The sequence below is a fragment of the Eumetopias jubatus genome, unplaced genomic scaffold, assembly GCF_037043125.1.
Source record: "Eumetopias jubatus isolate StellerSeaLion01/CBP00866 unplaced genomic scaffold, mEumJub1_p1.0 scaffold_6, whole genome shotgun sequence".
NCBI classification, from domain to species: Eukaryota; Metazoa; Chordata; class Mammalia; order Carnivora; family Otariidae; genus Eumetopias; species Eumetopias jubatus.
Window position 1 is genome coordinate 107,110,742 of NW_028274812.1, and position 19,437 is coordinate 107,130,178.

General features: G+C 55.0%; 4 protein-coding genes across 6 annotated transcripts in view; 3 read left to right on the plus strand and 1 right to left on the minus strand.

Annotated features, from left to right (window-relative positions):
• The window catches only part of XPO5 (exportin 5), a 53,487-nt gene extending 46,766 nt beyond the window's left edge, over positions 1–6,721 (plus strand). For both annotated transcript variants that reach the window (XM_028097561.2, XM_028097562.2), the window contains 7 exons: positions 333–430; positions 1,277–1,339; positions 2,095–2,177; positions 2,617–2,724; positions 2,858–2,995; positions 3,184–3,348; positions 3,708–6,721. In XM_028097561.2, coding sequence (XP_027953362.1) covers positions 333–430; positions 1,277–1,339; positions 2,095–2,177; positions 2,617–2,724; positions 2,858–2,995; positions 3,184–3,348; positions 3,708–3,845 — 793 coding nt within the window. In that variant the 3' untranslated portion in view covers positions 3,846–6,721. The remainder of the gene's footprint in view (positions 1–332; positions 431–1,276; positions 1,340–2,094; positions 2,178–2,616; positions 2,725–2,857; positions 2,996–3,183; positions 3,349–3,707) is intronic.
• On the minus strand, positions 6,084–9,982 carry POLR1C (RNA polymerase I and III subunit C). Of its 2 annotated transcripts, none has more exons than XM_028097564.2 (9): positions 9,904–9,982; positions 9,719–9,790; positions 8,156–8,263; positions 7,783–7,915; positions 7,369–7,488; positions 7,140–7,292; positions 6,812–6,961; positions 6,598–6,695; positions 6,084–6,440 (listed from the first exon to the last, which is right to left on the minus strand). In XM_028097564.2, the coding sequence occupies exons 1-9, from the start codon at positions 9,970–9,972 to the stop codon at positions 6,399–6,401; spliced, it is 945 nt and encodes a 314-aa protein (XP_027953365.1). In that variant the 5' UTR covers positions 9,973–9,982; the 3' UTR covers positions 6,084–6,398. The 2 variants fall into 2 exon arrangements, with proteins under 2 accessions (XP_027953365.1, XP_027953364.1); XM_028097563.2 differs by having other exon boundaries at positions 6,579–6,695.
• Positions 9,983–10,114: 132 nt separating this feature from the next.
• YIPF3 (Yip1 domain family member 3) lies at positions 10,115–14,549 on the plus strand. Its single transcript, XM_028097727.2, has 9 exons — positions 10,115–10,365; positions 10,980–11,177; positions 11,381–11,487; positions 12,776–12,821; positions 12,961–13,053; positions 13,206–13,337; positions 13,555–13,668; positions 13,844–13,967; positions 14,062–14,549. Exons 1-9 carry the CDS (start codon positions 10,285–10,287, stop codon positions 14,208–14,210), a joined length of 1,044 nt encoding a protein of 347 aa, XP_027953528.1. The 5' UTR covers positions 10,115–10,284; the 3' UTR covers positions 14,211–14,549.
• A 2,015-nt stretch (positions 14,550–16,564) lies between these two features.
• Positions 16,565–19,094, plus strand: LRRC73 (leucine rich repeat containing 73). The gene is made up of 6 exons (XM_028097479.1): positions 16,565–16,836; positions 17,443–17,603; positions 17,929–18,051; positions 18,425–18,525; positions 18,669–18,879; positions 19,024–19,094. Exons 1-6 carry the CDS (start codon positions 16,565–16,567, stop codon positions 19,092–19,094), a joined length of 939 nt encoding a protein of 312 aa, XP_027953280.1.
• Positions 19,095–19,437: the final 343 nt, after the last annotated feature.

Sequence of the window (19,437 nt, forward strand, 5' to 3'; positions counted from 1 at the left end):
CTAGGAAGCAGCAGGTTATGGCCGTCCTCAGCCTAGATGGTAGACTGCTTGTCTGTGACCGTTAGGCATACTCCGGTCAAGCCTTTATTGGGGGGATCTTCAGCTGCCTGAGGAGGGTGCTGACAACCTTACCCACCAGTACCTCTAGCCAACTGGATATAATGTCTGCCTCAGGGGATCATTGTTGTCCCATTCCCAGCATTTGTGTGGAATGTAGACCAGAGGAAGCCAGGAGAAGGAAGTCAGCACAGGGGGTGTGGTTAGGGTCACTGTTTTTCTTGTCATTCCCTCTTTTGCACTCCCATGGAACTTGGCCCCCTGCTTTCCTGCAGTGGGGAAGATGACACTGCAGATGACAACCCAGAGTCTCAAGAGATGTTAGAAGAACAACTGGTGAGGATGTTAACCCGAGAAGTCATGGACCTAATCAGTAAGTGGCATGTGGGACATAGGGGTAGTAGAGAAGACTTTTTCTGGAAAAAGAACTGGTCGCTCACCCAATCCCATTAAGGCATGTTTACAGCATTACTGACAGATCGATTAAGAAATAATTAACTAGATAGAAGCCAGGTAGTCCTTAAATCAACTTAAGGACATTCTATGAATTGTAAACTGTATTGTATTTGCATTTGTAAGACCAGAATATGCGGGAATGGTCTAAAATAGCAGGAGAAATTTGGATTAATAGTAGGAGTAACTTCCTAGTTTTGTCAAAATAGGGAAAAAAAAATTTTTTTTAAAGATTTTATTTATTTATTTGACAGAGACACAGCAAGAGAGGGAACACAAGCAGAGGGTGTGGGGGAGGGAGAAGCAGGCTCCCCGCTGAGCAGGGAGCCCGATGTGGGGCTCAATCCCAGAACCCTGGGATCATGACCTGAGCCGAAGGCAGATGCTTAACGACTAAGCCACCCAGGCGCCCCAAAATGGGGAAAATTTTTAAAACTTGGACATGAAGGTGGCTAATTTTCTTTTTTCTTTTTTGGTCATTCATTTGTTTGAGATCCATAGCAGACCAAATCCATATCAGCCATTCTCTCCTGGTCACCTACTCTCAGAAAATTCTGTCATTTCCCTCTAGTTAATTGAACTTAAAGGGGACCAGAGCAGTCTGATCAAACACCTCTGTTTCTGCTGGTGAAGGTGATTTTGTGCCTGGACAGTGCCCCACTTTCCCCCATCTTCATCTGCCCTGAAGACCATTCGGGATTTATTGGCCAGAGGTGGCTGTTAATATGGTGGCAGTAAGCCCAGTAACCCCAGTTTCTTGCTTTAGCGGTGTGCTGTGTTTCAAAGAAAAGTGCTGACCACGGTACTGCACCCCCTACAGATGGAGATGGTAAGTGAGCCTGCTGTGTGGCCTTCCAGAGGTCTGCCCTTAGATTCTGAAATACTGTCCCTTCTGTATCCAGGTCAGGTCGTGTAGAAACGGTTTCCCCAGCAGTCGGCGCTGGGGGAGATGTCCGCCTGGCTTATCTCTCTGCTGGCCCTCTTGCTGTATTCCTCCAGCATACTCCCACCGGAGAGCCTTTGCACTTGCTGTTTCCTCTACTAGAATAACTTTTCTCCTAACTGTATCCATGGCCTGTCCCTTTGCCTCATTCACATGTCACCTCTGAAAGGTCTTCCATGACCAACTTAGAAAAACTAGCCCCCCGGCCAGCCACTGTGTGTCCTTCCTTTGCTCTGTTTTTCTTCATAGCACTTAGCACTGCCTGACATTGTTTTACTTCATGTATTCCCTGTTTCCCTAACTAGGATGTAAACTCCCATCAGGGAAGGGACTTCATCCTCTTCCTGTTACATCCCCAGGAACTTAGTCAGTGCCTGCTACAGTGGGGTCTTCAAATACTTCAACCACAAAAGATCCTCAGTGTTCACAGCTTTTTGAGTAACTATTCAGAGAATCTGCTGTTTCCCACTATTTTTCAAACTTCAGCCAGGTGCATCTCTAGACCTGCCATGGGCAGGGGCTTCTGCGCCTCTCAGGCAGCTGGTGGGGGCAGCCCGGGGTACTCAGCTTTCCCTTACGTGGTGGCCTGCTCTTCTCTGTTCCGAAAGGGTGGAGCTTAACATTCTCCTCTCTGTTTACAGATGAAGAAATGATGGCCACAGAGGTCGCCCCCTCCACCATGACGGAGCTCACAGATCTGGGCAAATGCCTAATGAAGCATGAGGTGGGTAGAGGGGGCAGGGGAGGTTTTTCTGTTTTCCGGGTATGGCGCCAGCTTCCACTTTTCTCAACCTGTGATGCCATCAAAGAATTCTTTTAGGTAATGCCACTTTGTATGGGTTAAGCTCCTGGTTCCTAAAGCCCCCAGAAAACAGTGGGAGAGGTCAAGGTGTCTCCCATGCCGGCATGGGCAAAGGCTTTCAGAAAAACACACGGGCACGTTATGGTGTTCAGCCCCGCCCCCTGGCCTGAGCTCGGTCTCCTTACACATAGGTTTTCTCTTCTGTATGGATTGTTTTTTAGAGAGAGGGAATAAGCTCGTCTTCAGTAGCTGCTTTTATCACGTTCCTGTTTACCTATGAGAACTCCAGCTCCTTGTGTATAGGCCTGCTCAGAAAATTGTGTTCATTTTCTCATTGTAATCCTTCATCCTTTCCCGCTAGGATGTTTGTACGGCGCTCTTAATTACAGCCTTCAATTCCCTTGCCTGGAAGGATACTCTGTCCTGCCAGAGGACGACCACCCAGCTCTGCTGGCCTCTGCTCAAACAAGTATGGTTATTCACCCCTTCTTCTCACCCCTTACGAGAGGCTGGGGCCATGAGGATTCAATCGGTTGGAAGAATTGGGGTGCTGGGGCTCTCTGAGGGTACCCCTTTGGCCCTGAGCACAGTTGTGTCCCCAGGTGCTGTCAGGGACACTGCTCGCAGATGCTGTCACATGGCTTTTCACCAGCGTGCTGAAGGGCTTACAGACGCACGGGCAGCACGACGGCTGCATGGCTTCCCTGGTGCACCTGGCCTTCCAGATCTACGAGGCGCTGGTGAGTCAGACAGCACGGAGGCCGGGTGCGCTGCAGCTTCAGCCCTCGGGGCCTGCTCCCAGACAGTGGAGCCGTCATAAAAGCCGGCAGCTGGTGCCGCCCCGAGACATGGGTGTGGCGGGGGATGGGGAAGGTGGCAGGGCCCCGATCTGCATCATGGCATGGTTTTCTATACCCCTACTCCACAGCGTCCCAGATACCTGGAGATCAGAGCTGTGATGGAGCAGATCCCGGACATACAGAAGGACTCTCTGGACCAGTTTGACTGCAAGCTGTTGAACCCCTCTCTGCAGAAAGTGGCTGACAAGCGCCGGAAGGACCAATTCAAACGCCTCATCGCTGGCTGCATCGGGGTAGGTCACGCGCCTCCCGTAATGCCCCCCTGGTGCTCCCAGCCGGCTGGACTCACCCTTGTGGTCTTCTTAGACTGTGTGTCTGTGCAGACCAGAGACCAGCTGAAGTCATGGTCTTTCTTTTAATTTTTTTTAATAGATTTTATTTATTTATTTGTCAGAGAGAGCACAGGCAGAGGGAGAGGGAGAAGCAGGCCTCCCGCGGAGCAGGGAGCCCGATGCGGGGCTCGATCCCAGGACCCCGGGATCATGACCTGAGCCGAAGGCAGACGCTTAACCGACTGAGCCACCCAGGCGCCCTGTCATGACAGCCCGCTCCTCAGGGCCCAGCATCAGTTCTTCTCATTTGTTTTCCACAGAAACCCTTAGGAGAGCAGTTCCGAAAAGAAGTTCACATTAAGAATCTTCCCTCACTTTTCAAAAAAACGAAGCCCATGCTGGAGACGGAGGTGCTGGACAACGAGGAGGGCGGCCTGGCCACCATCTTTGAACCCTGAATCAAACTTTTGGGCATTCTTCCTCGGCCTTTATTGTCATCTCTTCTTCCCCTTTGTAGCTAACGTCTAGGCCCCTCTCCACTGCCACCTCACTCTGCACCACTGTCAGCCTGGAGAGAGGTCCAGGTCTGGAGCTGGAGAGAGGGGGCCCGGGGCAGGGCAGAAGTAACAATACCTAAGGTATCAAGAAAGGGAGTTTGTGCTCACACCATTCCGTCTAGATCTCCCGGCTATCTCTCCTTCTACTTGGAGTTTCCACTTTTCCACGAAAGAAAAGCTAGAGCAGACTGGCCCTACCCCCCAAGCCCTCCCACCCCCATGTAGCCATACACCTGTGTAGAACGGTAACTTGGGGTGCTGACACCCAACACTGCGACTAGCCAGGCTTGCACAGGGGCTCGGTCCGCACTGCTTGTGCCAGAGAGTTCCTCCTGGGCCACTGCAAGTCCCACTGAGCCCCCCTACTGCTGGGCTGGCAGAGAACCTTCCCCGTCCCCGAGGGGCATGTCTGGGTCAGGTGCTGAGTCCTGAACTGAATGTGACCAGTTCCCTGTCTCTGTTTTGAGCAAGAATCTGGTCACCTGAAGGGATTCCCCGGTCCAGGCTGCCGCCAAGCTCTGGATGCAGTGTCTAGTGGAGTACCATCAGGGACCACAGCTGGGCCAGGATCTGGAGTGCTTTCTGACATCCCCTTAGAGTTCACATGTATTCCCACGTATTCCGTGCAGTCCCTCAGCGCGGTTTCCCCAGCCCCAGGATCCACTCAGGCATAAGAGCCACGGTACCCTATCTAGTGTCATGTGATGCCATTGGCATCGGAGGATAATGTAGACCAGCTAGGCTCTGTCTGTGACGAGCAGCTAACAAAGTCACTGGTCTCTTCTCGGACTAGTTGGGTCCAGGTGCCTTCAAAAATCTCATGGTCTTTCAGGTCCCTGGTCACTCTCATGGACCATTTCCAAAAGAACATATGCCTTCCTATCACAACCTGTATTGTGAGGCTTCACTCTGTTCTAGAGGTCACTGGATGGCCCTGTAAGCAGAGGGGACACGAATGCAGGACCCTAGCCTTGAGTCCCTGCTGGCCATAGACAGCCTTAATCCGTACAGAAACCAGATAGAGCATCTGTGTTCTGTAGGAGGAGGCCTGTCATCCGTGCAGCCCATTGACACGAGGGTTTCGGGGGGGGACCGAGCAGAACGGCCTGGGCGCAAGCTACAGCTGTGAGCTAGTGGCACCCGGGCAGGGTTGGAGAGAGGCGAGCCTGCGGAAACAGGACTTGGGGGTCCTGTGGAGCTGTTTCTGTGGCACAGATTTGCCCCATGCCCTCTTCCTGAGTGGTGCTTTGGGCCGCTTCCTGTCCACTGTGAAGGCCGCCTCCAAGTAGGTTTCCCTGCAAACCTGATGGCTGCCTACTTCTCCTCTCTCTGGTTGGGGCTGTGGAGGGCATAGTGGTATTTATTGTGCTGTAAGATTTTTAACATCCTGTGACTTCATGCTATAAGTTTTCTATTGTTTATAGAACTTTTTGTAGAAACATTAACTCTAAAGCACATCTGCATGTCAGTAAAGATCTCAGTTTCATACAGAAAGGGCCCCATCTGCCTTTTTCAAACCAGTGACCTCTACTGTCACTGCTCATGAGCATATCCTGCCCAAGAGGACTGGACAGGAAGAGCTGTGACTGATGGACCAGCTTTCTCAAACAGTATGCCAGCCAGAAAAAGATTTCTATTCCCAACAGACCTAGACCAGGCTGCCCATACCAATGTCCTGGCATCCTCTGTGGCCACTGGGCTAGACTCGGAGGGACTGTCCAAAGACTTTTTTTTAAGATCTTATTTTTAAGTAATCTCTACACCCAGTGTGGGGCTTGAATTTACAATCCTGAGATCAAGTGTCACCTGCTCTACTGACTGAGCCAGCCAGGCACCCACCCTTGTGTGACACTTGATAGGGTGATCTGATGGCTGTGGACCATCCTTTTTCCTCAGACACCCACTCTGGTGATGATCCAGGAAATGGTAAGTGTCACACAGTATCTTTCTGTGGCCCAGCTGAGCCCCCAGAAACCACCTCAATTTGGCATTTCTCTTAAGGCTTCAGACGGACCTGGCCCTGACCTGCAGTGACACCTGAACCCAGTGTTCCCAAGGGCTAAATGATGCCAAACCTCTTCTGAGGGGAGGCCCCATATTTTGGGGCTAAAACCCAGGAAGTAGTCTCTGACAAAAGGATTTTTATTCTGGATGTGAATTTATTTACACAAAGGCCTTACGAAGGCACGAGGTCACATTTTTGTGGCACATTCAACAAAACGTATTGACTGAAAATAAGGCTAGAATTGTCCCAGAAAACCCCAGGATCTCCAGTCACACTGGACTCTGGGGCAGTCCTGTGAGGGCAGGTCAGGACCTGAAATCTTCGGCTTGGCTCAGGAGCAGCCCAGCCGTGCCAAGAAGTCCGGTGCAAACCTCAGTCCATCTGAACTGCATCCAGTTCATCCAAGAACCGCCGACACTTCCCCATCAGTACCTTGATGGCTTCTCTCACTAGCACGTCTGGTGGCAGCACCCCTGTTGACTCGACAGAGACTAGAAAGCAGAGAGACCCTTGAGCCCAGGTGGGCTTGCACCAGCTCCTGTGCTATGTCACTGCCTGCTTCTGATCTGGACTCCGCACGGAGGCTGCAGTGCCACACACCTGTTCTGCACCCCCAACCCAATACTCACAGATGTAGTGGTCACGAACCCGAGCAAGTCGTACAAGCTTCTTTAGCTTCTCGTTCCGGAACACTTCCCTGCTGAAGGTATCTAGCCGGGGATTGGCAACTCTAGCCACCTTTTTACCTAATGAAAACAAACTATGTTCTAAATACACGAGCCCCGAGCTTTTCTTTCTGCTACCTACACAGAAAATATACTTTAGGTCCTGACCTGAATGCATGGCATCCCAGATGTCCTACCTTGGACTTCTTGCACTTCAATGACCCCAGGTGAGAAGCACCGGCTCAGCTCCTCCGCTGCCTCCCCTTCCACAGGCTCAAGCAGGGTGATGTCCGGCAGGAGCCTATAACTGGCTGTTGCCACAGGTGAAAACTTGGCATGATCTTTGCCTGGAGGGAAGACTGAAATCAGAGCCTGCAGGGACACCTTCACGTTAGACAAGCCCCTAAGAGCAGAGGCCCACTGGCTTTCTGCCTGTCAGGACCCCTCAGCCGAGCCCCTTAGTCACACCTCGCCCCACTGTAGTCACACTACCCTCCTGCCCCAGGCAGCCCGCAGGGTTCTTACCAATGCCCTTGACACAGTGCATGAGCAGGTCAATCTCCTGGCCAGGCCGCAGTTGGGCAATGAGAATATCATCGTGCACTGGCCTGATGGTGCCCTCTGGGAAGAGGTCAGCCTGATTCCCCAGGGGCACCCATGTCATGTGCCTGCTGTACACTGGAGAAAGCACATCAGGAAAACCTCAGTCCTAGCATCCAGCAAGGGGTGGGCCTTCTTGCTCACTACTACTCACCTTTGTGGTTCACATAGAGTTCGTTGGGGTCAGAGGAATCTTTAGCGGCATGGGGGTTCCGCGTGCACCTGACCTGCAGCCGAAACTGCAGGGTATCTATCTCTGTGCCTTCTTCATCTCCTGAACAAAAGATGGAAGTGGCAACTCTTACTAACGACTAGAATGTTTGAGTGCCAGGCACTACACTGCGTGCATTACTCTACATTGACCATTTAATCCTATGGATGAATTTCAGAAGGCTAAGGGCAAGTGTTCACACAGATCCCAACAACTGATGTAACAAAACATTAGTAACTTGCTCACGGTCATACAGTAGCCCATCCAGGATTTGAAAAGAGGCCACATGACTCTAGAATCAACTTTGGAAGAGCGCTATTCCCATTTTGCCACAATTTCATTTTCTCAAACACTGACCTTGGTTCCGATACTCAAAAAGACGGGGATCAGCATGAATGGGAATGAGCCCCAAGCGATGAGCAAGGATCTCATCCTGAACAATGGATGTGTTGTTGTACACGAGGACCTTTTCCACAGCCATGGTTGGCACCTGCCCAAGAAAACAATCATTCAGCTACAGAGACCCTACAGACTCCCCATTTACTCCCACTTCCTGACATGGGGGGACCTCTTCCTTAATGAAAAGTTTATGAGGAATGAGCAGGAGAAATGCTCAGCAAAACTGCAAGAAAACTAAAGGAAAGGGGCAACTTGAGAATTCTCCAAGTAAGGTGATGACACAATTTCCCATGCAACTCCACCCTTTGCCACTGTGCCCACTGATAAATACCTCAGCTAATAAAATGCGTCGAAAAGCATTGGCAATGGCTGCATCAATTCCCACCATGTCAAACTCCAATGAGTTTTCATCCAGGTGCACCACATCCACACGGAAATTCTGCAGGGACAGAAAATGCACTAAATGAAGCTTTCTCTCTGTGGAGTCAGTACCCTCCCCCTGGGTAATGCCCCCCAGTGTTCTCACTCACCCAAGAACCTCCCTTTGGCCAGATGTCCCTCATAGAAGTTCCTTTCTCCCCCAATCCTTTATTATAATAGTTTCTTGAAAAGTTTCCCTGTTTTTATCCTCTATTCATTTAAAATCCTCTGTAATATGGCCTCCAGCCAGACCATACACAGAGACTCTTCCACTAGAGAACAGGCTTCCATACCGCTTCATCTAGTTGGCACTACTCAATCCTTATCTTACTAGACTCCTCTGTTGCATTCGGCATTGATAGAATCCCTCCATTTTCAAAGTCTGCCTTGGTTTCTGAGCACTAATTTGGTTCTCTTCCTCCTCCTGAATCCTTCTAAATTCACTATCTTCTACCCACTCCATAAATGTCACTATTTCCCAGATTTTTGTCTCTCTCCAAAGTGACCTCAATCACACTCATGGTTTTAACAACTACATGTACTGAAAACTTCCAAATTCATCTCACTTCTGATCTCATTTCAAACACACGTTCTACTAGCCTGCTAGATTTCTCCACATACAGGAAACTTAATGCAGCATCATTCCCCTTCCCCAGACCTATTTCTCATCAGTAAATGGCACCACCATCCATTAAAGCAGTTCCTCCAGCTAGGTCATTTTACACTCACTCCCTCCTCACAGCCGACATCAAAGCAATGACCAAATTTACCTTCTATCTCCCCTTTGCTCTATTTTCCTGATTATAATCTTAGTTCATGCCTTCAATCTCCGCTCCTGTATGCAATCCTATCACAAATCTGACTGCCCTATCTGATCTTTGATTCATTCTCTCCCAGCCATTAAGGCTGCAAATCAGATCACATCTGCTTCAGAGCTCTTCCAGAAGCTCCCTATCACGTGACTACAGTGTCTAAGATGCACTTGGTTCTTGCCTATCACTCATGCTAGCACTTTACGTTCTAGCAATAATAAACTGCTAGGACATTCCCAGAACACAGTTCACAAAGCCTTTATCATTTAGCTTCTAAGTCTTAGTTTCTCCTCCCCCTCCCCTGTTCTCAAATTTTACTCATCGTGCAGGGTTCAATTCAGAAGTCCTCTTCAGTAAGTAAATCTTCCAGACCGCTGCCCCGCTTTCCATTCTAGATTAAGTGCGTCTGCGGGATCACCCCACCCCCGATTGTCCTTATCGCTACGAACCACCTTTACCACATTATACTGAAATCATTTATGTGCGCTCTTCAACAAAATTAAACGGCTTGTTCGCACAGAGCAGAAACCGCGTACGCGAAGCTCCTAACACGTTGCTCAATAAACGATTTATGAACCGAACGAACCCCAAGGGCTGGTTCCACAACACAGGCTGCTCAGATCACAGGGTCCGTTCCTAATACCCTCTCCAGCCCCACCCACCTTCTCGAAGCGGTCCTGGTCCCAGGCATCATCATAGCCCGAATAGTTACCGGGAAAGTCGGTGGTATGAACCTAGAGCAAAAAGAGACGAGTCTGTCTGCGAAGGGGCAGGTAGGACAAGCCCGCCCCAACTCATCCCTGTTCCACTCTCTTTTCTCTTCCCGAGCTCAAGGCCACAGGCTTACATTGCGAACCCCGAACTCCCCTAGAACCACGCGGGTCCGCATTTCTTGCACCGCCCGGGCTGCCGCCATCTTCAACCCCTCCACGTGACTGGGACAGCAAAACTGGCGCTTGCGTCCCAGCCGCCCTCTTCCGTCTCCGTGGCAACGCGGGGCCTCCCGGATTGTTAAATATCGCGAGACTCTGTCCAGTCTGCGTCCACGTCCCCAGCTTCCGGAAGTCAGTTTTAGCCAAACATCCGGGTTTCTCCTTTTTGCGTTCCGGCTGAACCCACCTCTCTTTCTCGCCCCTAGACATCTCCCTCCTTCAGGGCCGCGTCTCTCCCACTCCTCCTCCGCGCGCGGAACTAGCGCGGGCTTCAGCGACGGGAGCCCTCGAGGGACATGGCAACTACGGCGGCGCCGGCCGGCGGCGCCCGAAGCGGGGCTGGCCCGGAATGGGGAGGGTTCGAAGAAAACATCCAGGTAATCGCCCCCAAGGCTCCGGCTGCTAGCAGCCCCAGGGCTGGCAGCCGTCCTGAAGTGTGGTGACTCTCCCTGGGAGCTTGGAAGTCAGCTCCATTTGCAACACTTGTTCTCTCCTTTGGCTCTTGGTGTACACGAAAGGCTGTGGGACTAGTGCTGACCTGAAAGGTCCAGACTGGTACTCCAGCCAGAGGGCCTCTGTCTCTGGGCCCCCCTGCTCTTGCTTTCGAGACAAGTTTGTTGATCGGTGTCGGGCGTGGCGAGGGAGTGGGCGGTATTCACTGGCACTGGCTAAAACCATGCTGTGTGCACAGCCTTATTTGGGGGATGGAAAAGACAAAGGAAATGGGCACTTTTGCGGCCCTCTGAGGATTTGATAGGGAAGGTAGCAGAAAGATATATATGCAAGACAGGGACTAGGTTTCCCAGGCTAGAAAAGAGAGCCAGACAACCAAGGGTTCTGGGAACAAATGAGAGGGAGAGAGCGGCGTGATATCGGAGATTCCAAGCCATACCCCGGCAGTGGGAGAGGAAAGTCCTGAAAGCTGGGAGGAACAGAGGAAGACGTGCGGATGGAGAAGATCCTGCACTCTAGAAGCCGTCTGTCTTCACAGGGTGGGGGCTCAGCTGTCATTGACATGGAGAACATGGATGATACGTCAGGCTCCAGCTTCGAGGATATGGGTGAGCTGCATCAACGACTGCGGGAGGAAGAAGTAGATGCTGATGCAGCCGCTGCCGAAGAAGAGGATGGGGAGTTCCTGGGCATGAAGGGCTTTAAGGGACAGCTGAGCCGGCAGGTGGCGGATCAGGTAAGCACGACTGAATCCCTAGTAGGTGGGAAAGTAGACCTAGGCAGGCCCCAAGTGCTGGAGTTGGTGTTGAAGTTCACCCCACGTCGTCTAACCCAACAGAACCATGTAGAAGGCCAACAGAAAAAAAGAGCAACAGGGACTGTAGCCAAGAATCTCTCTCACAGTACCTACCCACCCCACTTCTGTCTTCCTTACTCCAGATGTGGCAGGCAGGGAAGAGACAAGCCTCCAGGGCCTTCAGCTTGTACGCCAACATTGACATCCTGAGACCGTACTTTGATGTGGAGCCGGCCCAGGTGCGAAGCAGGTGAGAATCCTTCTCCTGATAGAAGCTGCCCTCCTCACACCTAGTCCTTCATCCATACTACAGCCAGCTACCAAGCCCTGAGGCTCCCCTTATCATTGCACCTGTCCCCCAGCTGCACCATCACTCTTACCGGTCACAGAACGGGACGTGGTGGTAACACATTGCCTTCCTCCTCCTCTTTATCTAGCAGACTACTCTCGTTCCCTCAACACGCAGCTCAAATGTCGCCTCCTCTGTTCCCCATTCCTCGACCCCCATCCCCAGTTTGTCCTCTCCTGGTGATCCTAGAGAACTCTGTGCTTTCCTCTAACAGATGACGCCTCAGCAGTGCTGTGCTCTCTTATTCCTGGGGCTGGCTCCCCAGAGACCGCCTCAAAAACGAGCTCTGTTTTATTTTTATATTCCCAGCACTGGAACAGTCTCTGAACCAGAATTATCAGTGCTTAGTTGTTGAATGACTTTTCGAGAAGTGGATCTGATTTTGGTTTGGTTCTTTGTTCATCCTTTAAGCAATGCTCATCAGACACCCAGTACCACTTAGCAGCTATTTATTGAGCATTTGCTCTGTGCTGGGCACCGTAATGGTTCTGTGTCATGGAAGACAGAGGGTGAAGATAGATGGGAGCCTTGCCCTCCAGTGCCATTACAATTCAGCACTCATTTGCTCTGATGGGATCCACAGGAAGGACACCTGACCCAGAGTAGACTAGAGGGTGGGACAGGGCAGATCTCCCAGAGGAGGTAAGATCTAGCCAAAATCCAAGGTACATTATTAGGAGCTGGCTACTTAAGGAGAGTGGGGAAAAGTGATTTGTACTTTTATTCTTTCTGTATGGGGTTTTCATACCACTTCAAGGCTATTTTTCAAGAAAATGGTCAGCGGTGCTCTGAGGAATGGTAAGCAGGAAGAGATAGGAGACACACTGGTTCCCTCAAGTAAGACCTTTCCCAGGGCTCTGCCATCACAGCCCTGAATTCTGGGCATTCTCTGCTGAGGTTGGCCTGTCTTTTAAAGGGGAGCAGGCCAAATAGGTAAATCGTCAAGTGCTCTCCCAAGGCCCCGGGCAGGCTTTCTGAGTTCTCCGTGCGTGGTATCAGAAGGTTGTCCTTCCTGGCAGCATTTTTAGGGACAGAGAGGTGATCTCCTCATTCCTTGTCTGTCTTTACTCCGTCTTCTCCCTTTACCATCCAGCACGTTCTGTGGAGTTAGAGGTGAATAGGATTCAGGCCCTCCAGAACCTCATAGCCTAGTGCCGCCTTGGCTCTCATCTCTCCTCTCCTCTCCCAGGCTCCTGGAGTCCATGATCCCGATCAAGATGGTCAACTTCCCCCAGGTGAATACCCAAGGTAGCATGTCTGGAAGAGCCAGGGGAGGCATGAGGGCAGAGGGTGGGGCCACCAGGCAGAGCCTAGGAAGACATAAACAGAAGAGCCATTGTACCCTCCAGCCTGAATGAGTTGGTATATTGACAGAAAATCGCAGGTGAACTCTACGGACCTCTCATGTTGGTCTTCACGCTGGTTGCCATCCTCCTCCATGGGATGAAGACATCTGACACCATTATCGTAAGCAGGACAAAGGATTTTGGGGGGTGGCTGAACTAAATCAAAAGCTGCCCAAGGAGAGGATGGTGGAGTGAGGTCGAAGCAGCCCCTGAGGAAAGCCCTGGGTGAGGCCGAGAGCCCTCCCAGGACTAAGCAGAGCCTTCACCCCACAGCGAGAGGGCACCCTGATGGGCACAGCCATTGGCACCTGCTTTGGCTACTGGCTGGGCGTCTCATCCTTCATTTACTTCCTCGCCTACCTGTGCAACGCCCAGATCACCATGCTCCAGATGCTGGCACTGCTGGTAAGGAGGAGTCCAGCCTGGTGGCGGGCAAGGGTAATCTTAAAAAAAAAAAAAAAAGAGTAGCTAGGCCTTGGTCTGTATCTCTCCTGCGGTCCCAGGGGCTGGAATGGGATGAGCTGGCCAGTGGATCATTTCTTTCTCAGGGTCCTCCTGAGAGCTCAAAGGCCAGCCCAGCCTGAGTGATTTTAGTGACTTTCCTCTCTGCCCTGTTTCCTAGGGCTATGGCCTCTTTGGGCACTGCATTGTCCTGTTCGTCACCTATAACATCCACCTCCATGCCCTCTTCTACGTCTTCTGGTTGCTGGTGGGTGGGCTGTCTACCCTCCGCATGGTAAGCTGGCCAAGAGGGTCGCCAGGTGTGGGCTGACCTCCTGGGGAGTTCGGGAAAACAGCCCAGAGCTTGGGCCAGACCCCGCAGAGGGCTCTGAACACTCTGGGCAGGAGTGTCTTCTCCACACTGCTCACTTCGGAGCTGGGCCCTCTGAGTTGTATTCCTGTGGCCCTAGGTGGCAGTGTTGGTGTCACGGACTGTAGGCCCCACACAGCGGCTGCTGCTCTGTGGCACCCTGGCCGCCCTGCACATGCTCTTCCTGCTCTATCTGCATTTTGCCTACCACAAGGTGGTAGAGGGTGAGTGACAGGAGGGCCCGGGTGGGGAAGGGAAGCAGCCTCGGAGAACAGCGCCAGGCCAACTGTCGCTCACCCCCAGTCCTCTTGCTTTCAGGGATCCTGGACACACTGGAGGGCCCCGACATCCCGCCCATGCAGAGGGTCCCCCGAGACATCCCTGCTGCGCTCCCTGCTGCTAGGCTCTCTGCCATCGTGCTCAACGCCACAGCCAAGGCTGTCGCGGTGACCTTGCAGTCACACTGACCCCACCTGAGACCCTTGGCCGGCCCCCATTTCCCCATCTCCGGAGCACAGGAAGATTAAAGAACAGTACTGATGCCGTGTGTCTCTTTGATGGGGTCTGCAGCTGCCTCTGAGCTGTAGCCGCTTAAGCCAACTCCTTGACGCCTGTGGGTCTTCTGAAGGGCGCAAGCCCTGGAACCTCTGGCCAGGACTGCAGGGCTCTGCAGCCAGTGCAGAAAGTGGCTCAGCTCCTCTGAGGCCCTCTCTCCACCTCCTCTTTCCTCCCTCTTTATCTCCCCCACGTTGTCTTGCTAAATATAGACTTGGTAATTAAAATACTGATTGAAGTTTGGAACTGCAGCTGCCATTCCAGTGGTCCTCCTTGCCACCTTACTTCCTGTACACTTTCCTGTTCTCCTGTCACTGGCCATAATGTCACGTGTTCTCTTCTTGATACCCTCATGCAGGCAGGATGAAGGTGGGACAGCCCAGACTACACTGAAAGCAGAGACTGAGTATGGAAACTGTCCCTATGGGCAGGGAACACCCGCCTCACGGAGTGGCGGGGAGGCCTCAAACACAGGAACCATAAGTCTGATGGAGGAGCGCACCCAGCTTGAGTGGGCTCAGCCTCACTCTGGGGACACCAATGGAACAATGACAATTGGTCAAAAATGCCCAGATTCAGCCCCATGTCGTTACAAGGCCCTTACACGTGGGCCATTGCGCAGGGATAATTTTCCTGTGGGAGCTCACATTTGAAGCCAAACTTGCCTGTGTCCTGGTTATACTGGGGCCAAAGGAACAAAGTGGTCATCAGGAGTTTTCTCTGTCCTTCCTCTCCAAGAGTGCTGTTCACTCTTAAAAACCACCACCACCCCACCATCCATTTATTCTGCTCCACTTAAGTCAGGTGGTTAATGAAATAGAACTTTTGATCTCCCTTCACTACGCGTATGCTTTTTTTTTTTTTTAATCCTAGTAAATCTGGGTCAGCATCTTTTCCTCCTAGCAAAGGGCCTAAGAAAGACGTGCCCTTCATTTGTCCTGGGTGATCCGATGTTATGTGAGGACCCCACACCGTAACACCAGTGGACAAAGTGCGAACAGCACTACCCGCACCATGCAGTGTACCCTTCCTGAAAGTTCCAGCCCCATTAACAACGGCCGCCACCACTTCAGGTCGCTGATCCTAGCACTCTCTTTCATGGGGCTACCCCAGTGTCACACTGAGAGCCCCGAGGCATCTGCCGCCGGCACCTGGGGAAAGGGTGGCACCAGCACCCTGCGCCTACTTGCGGCTCACCTGCCCCAGGAACGCTTCGGGGTTCTTCCGCCCCGTGGCCCCTGGGACCTCCGCTGCGGGGCCGCCATCTTGGCGAGGGGCACGCGGGGACGTCCTCCTGGGCTGGACCTCCCCCCACGTCCCGCGCGCGCACGCGCCGCGGCCCGGATCACTGGGCTCCAAACCCGACGGGACGCCGTGCGCGGGACGCGGGCGAAGACAGCGAGGGTCTGGCCCTTAGGAAGAGGGAACGACGGGAGAATGGGCCGAAGCAGCCGGGAACAGTCTCAAATGCCATCTCCACGTGACGTGCCTCCATTCTCCCCGCCACACCCCCTGCTCGTCCCCGGCCTCTGCCCACTACCTACATTCCGAGTACCGTCTGGGCCCACGCCCAGGGGAAGAGCGGCCCCCACCGCTCCCGAACGCCGGGTGTGCGCAGACCCCCGCGCCGCGTGGCCTAGGCCGGGCAGGGGGCGGGGCGAGCGGCGGTGACGCGGCCGTTGCCATGGGAACCCGCCGCCCGCTCAGGCGCAGGAGCCCGAGCCGGAGCTGCCGCCCGCCGCCGGCTGCCCCGCTGCCCGTCCGCCCGTTTCGGGCTCTCCCTGCGGGGAGGTAGGGGAGCCGGGCTGGAGGAGGGGAGGGAGCAGATTTGGCTTCCGAGCCGAGACCGGTCCCGCATGTCCTGAGCCGAGGCTCCGCAGCCGCCGCCCCGACCGCGAGGAACGAGAACAAGCGCGGAAACACTGCCCGCCTGGCCCCGGACCGCGCGCCCCGGACCGCCGCCCAGACACGGACGGGACGGTCCGCCCCGGCCCCAGCGCCGCGCGGTCTCGGCCCGGCCGGCGACCTCGGCGCCTCCGCAACCGCCGCCGGCTCCGGCCAGGGCCCCGACGCTCTTCGCCGCCCCCGCCCCCGCCGCCGCCACCCCCGCCGCGGCCGCCGCCGCCCGCGCCTCTGCCACCGCCTCTGCCCCCGCTCCGTCCGCGACCCCTGCCCAGGCCCCGGCCCCAGCCCCGACCCCGCCCTCGGCCCCGCCAACCTCGGCCGCGGCCCGCGCCCCGGCCCTGGAGGCCCAGGCGTGGGTACGATGCTGCCCAGCTCCATCCAGATTTCGGGGGAGCCGCTGTCCGGCGCCGAGGTGCGGGACATCTGCCGCGGCCTGCGCGACAACGCCGTGCGCCTGCTCTCACTGCGCGGCTGCCGCCTCTGCGACCGTGACTTCGGCCGCATCTGCCGGGCCCTGGCCGGGGCCACGTCCCTGGCGCAGCTCAACCTTAACCTAGGCGTCGTGTCCAGTCCCGGCCGCATCAAGCAGCTGGCGGAGGCGCTGCGGACCAACCGCTCCATCCAGTCCCTCTTGTGAGTGCGCTCCTTCGCAAGGGGGTCCCGGGCACCGCAGCCCTCTTCACGCGCCCGCCGCCACCGCCTGTTCCCCCGCACACCTTCCTGTAGCTGTCTCCGCACCAGCCTGTCTTCTCACCCCTGGACACCGCCGCCTCCCTCTACCCATGCCTCCATGACACCCTTACCTCTGGACTTTGCACAAGCGGCCCCACCCCAAATGAGATGGGGTACCCACCCCTTTCCGGCAGGGCACCTGTACCTCCCCACCTAATCACCGGCATTGACTTCTTGGGGGAAGCTCCCCCGGTCTCAAGCAGGAACTCCCCTGGGGACTAGACCCCTGCCCCTGCATTCTGCCCACTGAAGGCTCCCAGTCCACCAGCCACACACCCCTTCTCTTTGCTCTGTCCTGGATGCCAATCCCTGCCCCAGAAAAGAAACCAAATTCCCCTTCTACCTGTGTTTTTGGGATCTAGAATTTTCTTTCTCCCCAAGGCTTCTCCCAAGTGCTGTGACAAGTGCCCTCCTCACCTCTAGGGCTCACATAAGGGAAGGGGCTGCATCCCCTACAGGTAGGGCTGATGACTGCAGTAATCTCTGCTCTCCCGTCTCACCCACCAGCCTGCATGGGAGCCCCCTGACAGATGCAGGGCTGGCCTTGCTGAACCCAGCGCTGGCCCTCCACCCTGCCCTTGTGGCTCTGGACCTGGGGGACTGCATGCTGGGTGATGAAGCCATCAACCTCATCTGTGGCCTCCTTCCCCCAGATGGAGCCAAGTCAGGTGAGCAAGAGGCCCTGCTGAGGACACGGGCTGGTGTGGCCTTGATAAAAAGCTAGGTGCAGAGGGCAGGGGGTGTGACCCGGAGCTGAGGGCTCTGACTGTGGGTGAGAATGTTTATCAGAAGGATTGGGGGCTGAGCAGAATGGAGACTCAGGCATCCAGCCTGCGGTGGGCAGGGGAAGGCAGGGGTCTCTCATGGCCCAGGAGCTCTGTGGCGGGGTGGGGTGGCTCTCAGCCACCAGGGACACCCCAGAGATCCAGGGCAGGGGAGGGGCTTGAAGAGGGCCTGACCTCCATCCTGGCTTCTCACTTTGATGCTGCCCAGGCTTGAAGGAGCTGACGCTGAGCGCCAACCCTGGCATCACCCCTAAGGGCTGGAGCCGCCTCGCGATTGCGGTGGCCCACAGCTCCCAGGTCCGCGTCCTCAATCTGGACTACAACCCCCTGGGTGAGACTCAAGGAAGCCCCCTGCGAGTCTTACCATCCCACCCCCATCCAAGAACTTGGGACCATTGTTTGCCGTGGTAACCCCCCTCCCACTGGGGCAGGGAGAAAGGAGGGGGGATGTGGGAGGGAGTGGAGAAGCCACTTGTGTGGAGGACCAGATGGCCACCAGGTACATGAAAGTATCCCATCACCACTCCTGGGCCTGGCTTGCTTCACCGGTTCACTCCCCAGTCACGGTGCCCCGCCCCTCGGCCGCCTACCAAACGTCAGCGTTAGCTGGCCCGAGGGTGGAATCTAGGGTCCTTAGGGCATGGGGGAGGCCTCAGAGAGGAAAGGTGAGCAGGCGACCGTGCGCATGTGTGCCGCCTCCCCAGGTGACCACGTGGCAGGGATGCTGGCTGTAGCTGTGGCCTCCAGCCGCACCTTAGAGGTCCTAGACTTGGAGGGCACGGGGCTTACCAACCAGTCAGCTCAGGTGAGACGTCTTCGTGCTTGGGGGGCGGAAGGGGGCTAGAGGTGGGGGTGCAGGTGAGCCCATGTGTCTGCAGACACACCAACGGGCTGGCAGCTTGCGGCCTTAACTGTGTTCGTCCTTTTGCGCCCTCTTCCCCACCTCAGACCCTGCTGGACATGGTAGAAAATTACCCCACGGCCTTGCGGAGCCTGGTGCTGGCGGAGAACAGCATTAGCCCAGAGCTGCAGCAACAGATCTGTGATCTGCTCTCCGACGGAGAGGAGGAGGAGGAGTTGGCAGGAGGGGCCGGCGACACGCAGGAACCTGACAGAGGGCGGGGGCCTGCTGCCCAGCCGTCCTGGGTGTGCCCCGGTGGTAAGAGCCCCCCGGGGTCGAGCAGAGCCAGGTCCGGAAGAGGCTTGGGACCAGGGAGGGTGTGTTTGCGAAAGCCGGGCCGCCTCCCACCTCTGTCCCTGGTGGAGTGAATGGTGGTCTGAACGGCCCTCTGCCCTTCCACAGAACCCAGCTCTCAGATGGTACTCGTGACTTCAGGACTAGGCGACAGTCTGTTGGCCGAGACCGAGATGTGACTCTCCACTTGGGCTTCTTTGCATCATTGTGTGTTGTCTCTGTCCCCAGCACCTTGCCCCGGATATCAGGGTCAGGCCCTGGGGGCCTGGGAGGGAGGGGTGGGTGCCGGGGGCTCTGGTAGCTCCTGGCCCGGCAGTGACGGGAAGCTCTGGAAGCTGACTAAGCAACAGCCTCGGGCGCACTCGAACCCAAGGCAACGTCTCTGGACTTGTCAGCCGTTCTGGCTGCAACCCGCTGGCTCGGAAGAGATTTTCTGAACAACCTGGCGTGTGGCTGTGGTCCCTGGGGGGCGGGGCAGCAGGGGAGGAATTGGAACTATTAGACGCTAGGGGGCAGTGCCAC

Excerpts from the sequence above, each read along its gene's own strand:
- POLR1C (XM_028097563.2), bottom strand. The coding sequence starts at position 9,972 with ATGGCGGCAGCCCGGGCGGTGCAAGAAATGCGGACCCGCGTGGTTCTA. Across the intron at positions 7,489-7,782 it reads TTTTGAGTATCGGAACCAAG|GAGATGAAGAAGGCACAGAG; the intron begins GTCAGTGTTTGA and ends TCTTTTGTTCAG. Across the intron at positions 6,696-6,811 it reads TGAAGTGCAAGAAGTCCAAG|GTAAAAAGGTGGCTAGAGTT; the intron begins GTAGGACATCTG and ends TGTTTTCATTAG.
- YIPF3 (XM_028097727.2), top strand. The coding sequence starts at position 10,285 with ATGGCAACTACGGCGGCGCCGGCCGGCGGCGCCCGAAGCGGGGCTGGC. Across the intron at positions 10,366-10,979 it reads GGTTCGAAGAAAACATCCAG|GGTGGGGGCTCAGCTGTCAT; the intron begins GTAATCGCCCCC and ends CTGTCTTCACAG. Across the intron at positions 13,968-14,061 it reads CTACCACAAGGTGGTAGAGG|GGATCCTGGACACACTGGAG; the intron begins GTGAGTGACAGG and ends TCTTGCTTTCAG.
- LRRC73 (XM_028097479.1), top strand. The coding sequence starts at position 16,565 with ATGCTGCCCAGCTCCATCCAGATTTCGGGGGAGCCGCTGTCCGGCGCC. Across the intron at positions 16,837-17,442 it reads CGCTCCATCCAGTCCCTCTT|CCTGCATGGGAGCCCCCTGA; the intron begins GTGAGTGCGCTC and ends CTCACCCACCAG. Across the intron at positions 18,526-18,668 it reads TTACCAACCAGTCAGCTCAG|ACCCTGCTGGACATGGTAGA; the intron begins GTGAGACGTCTT and ends TCCCCACCTCAG.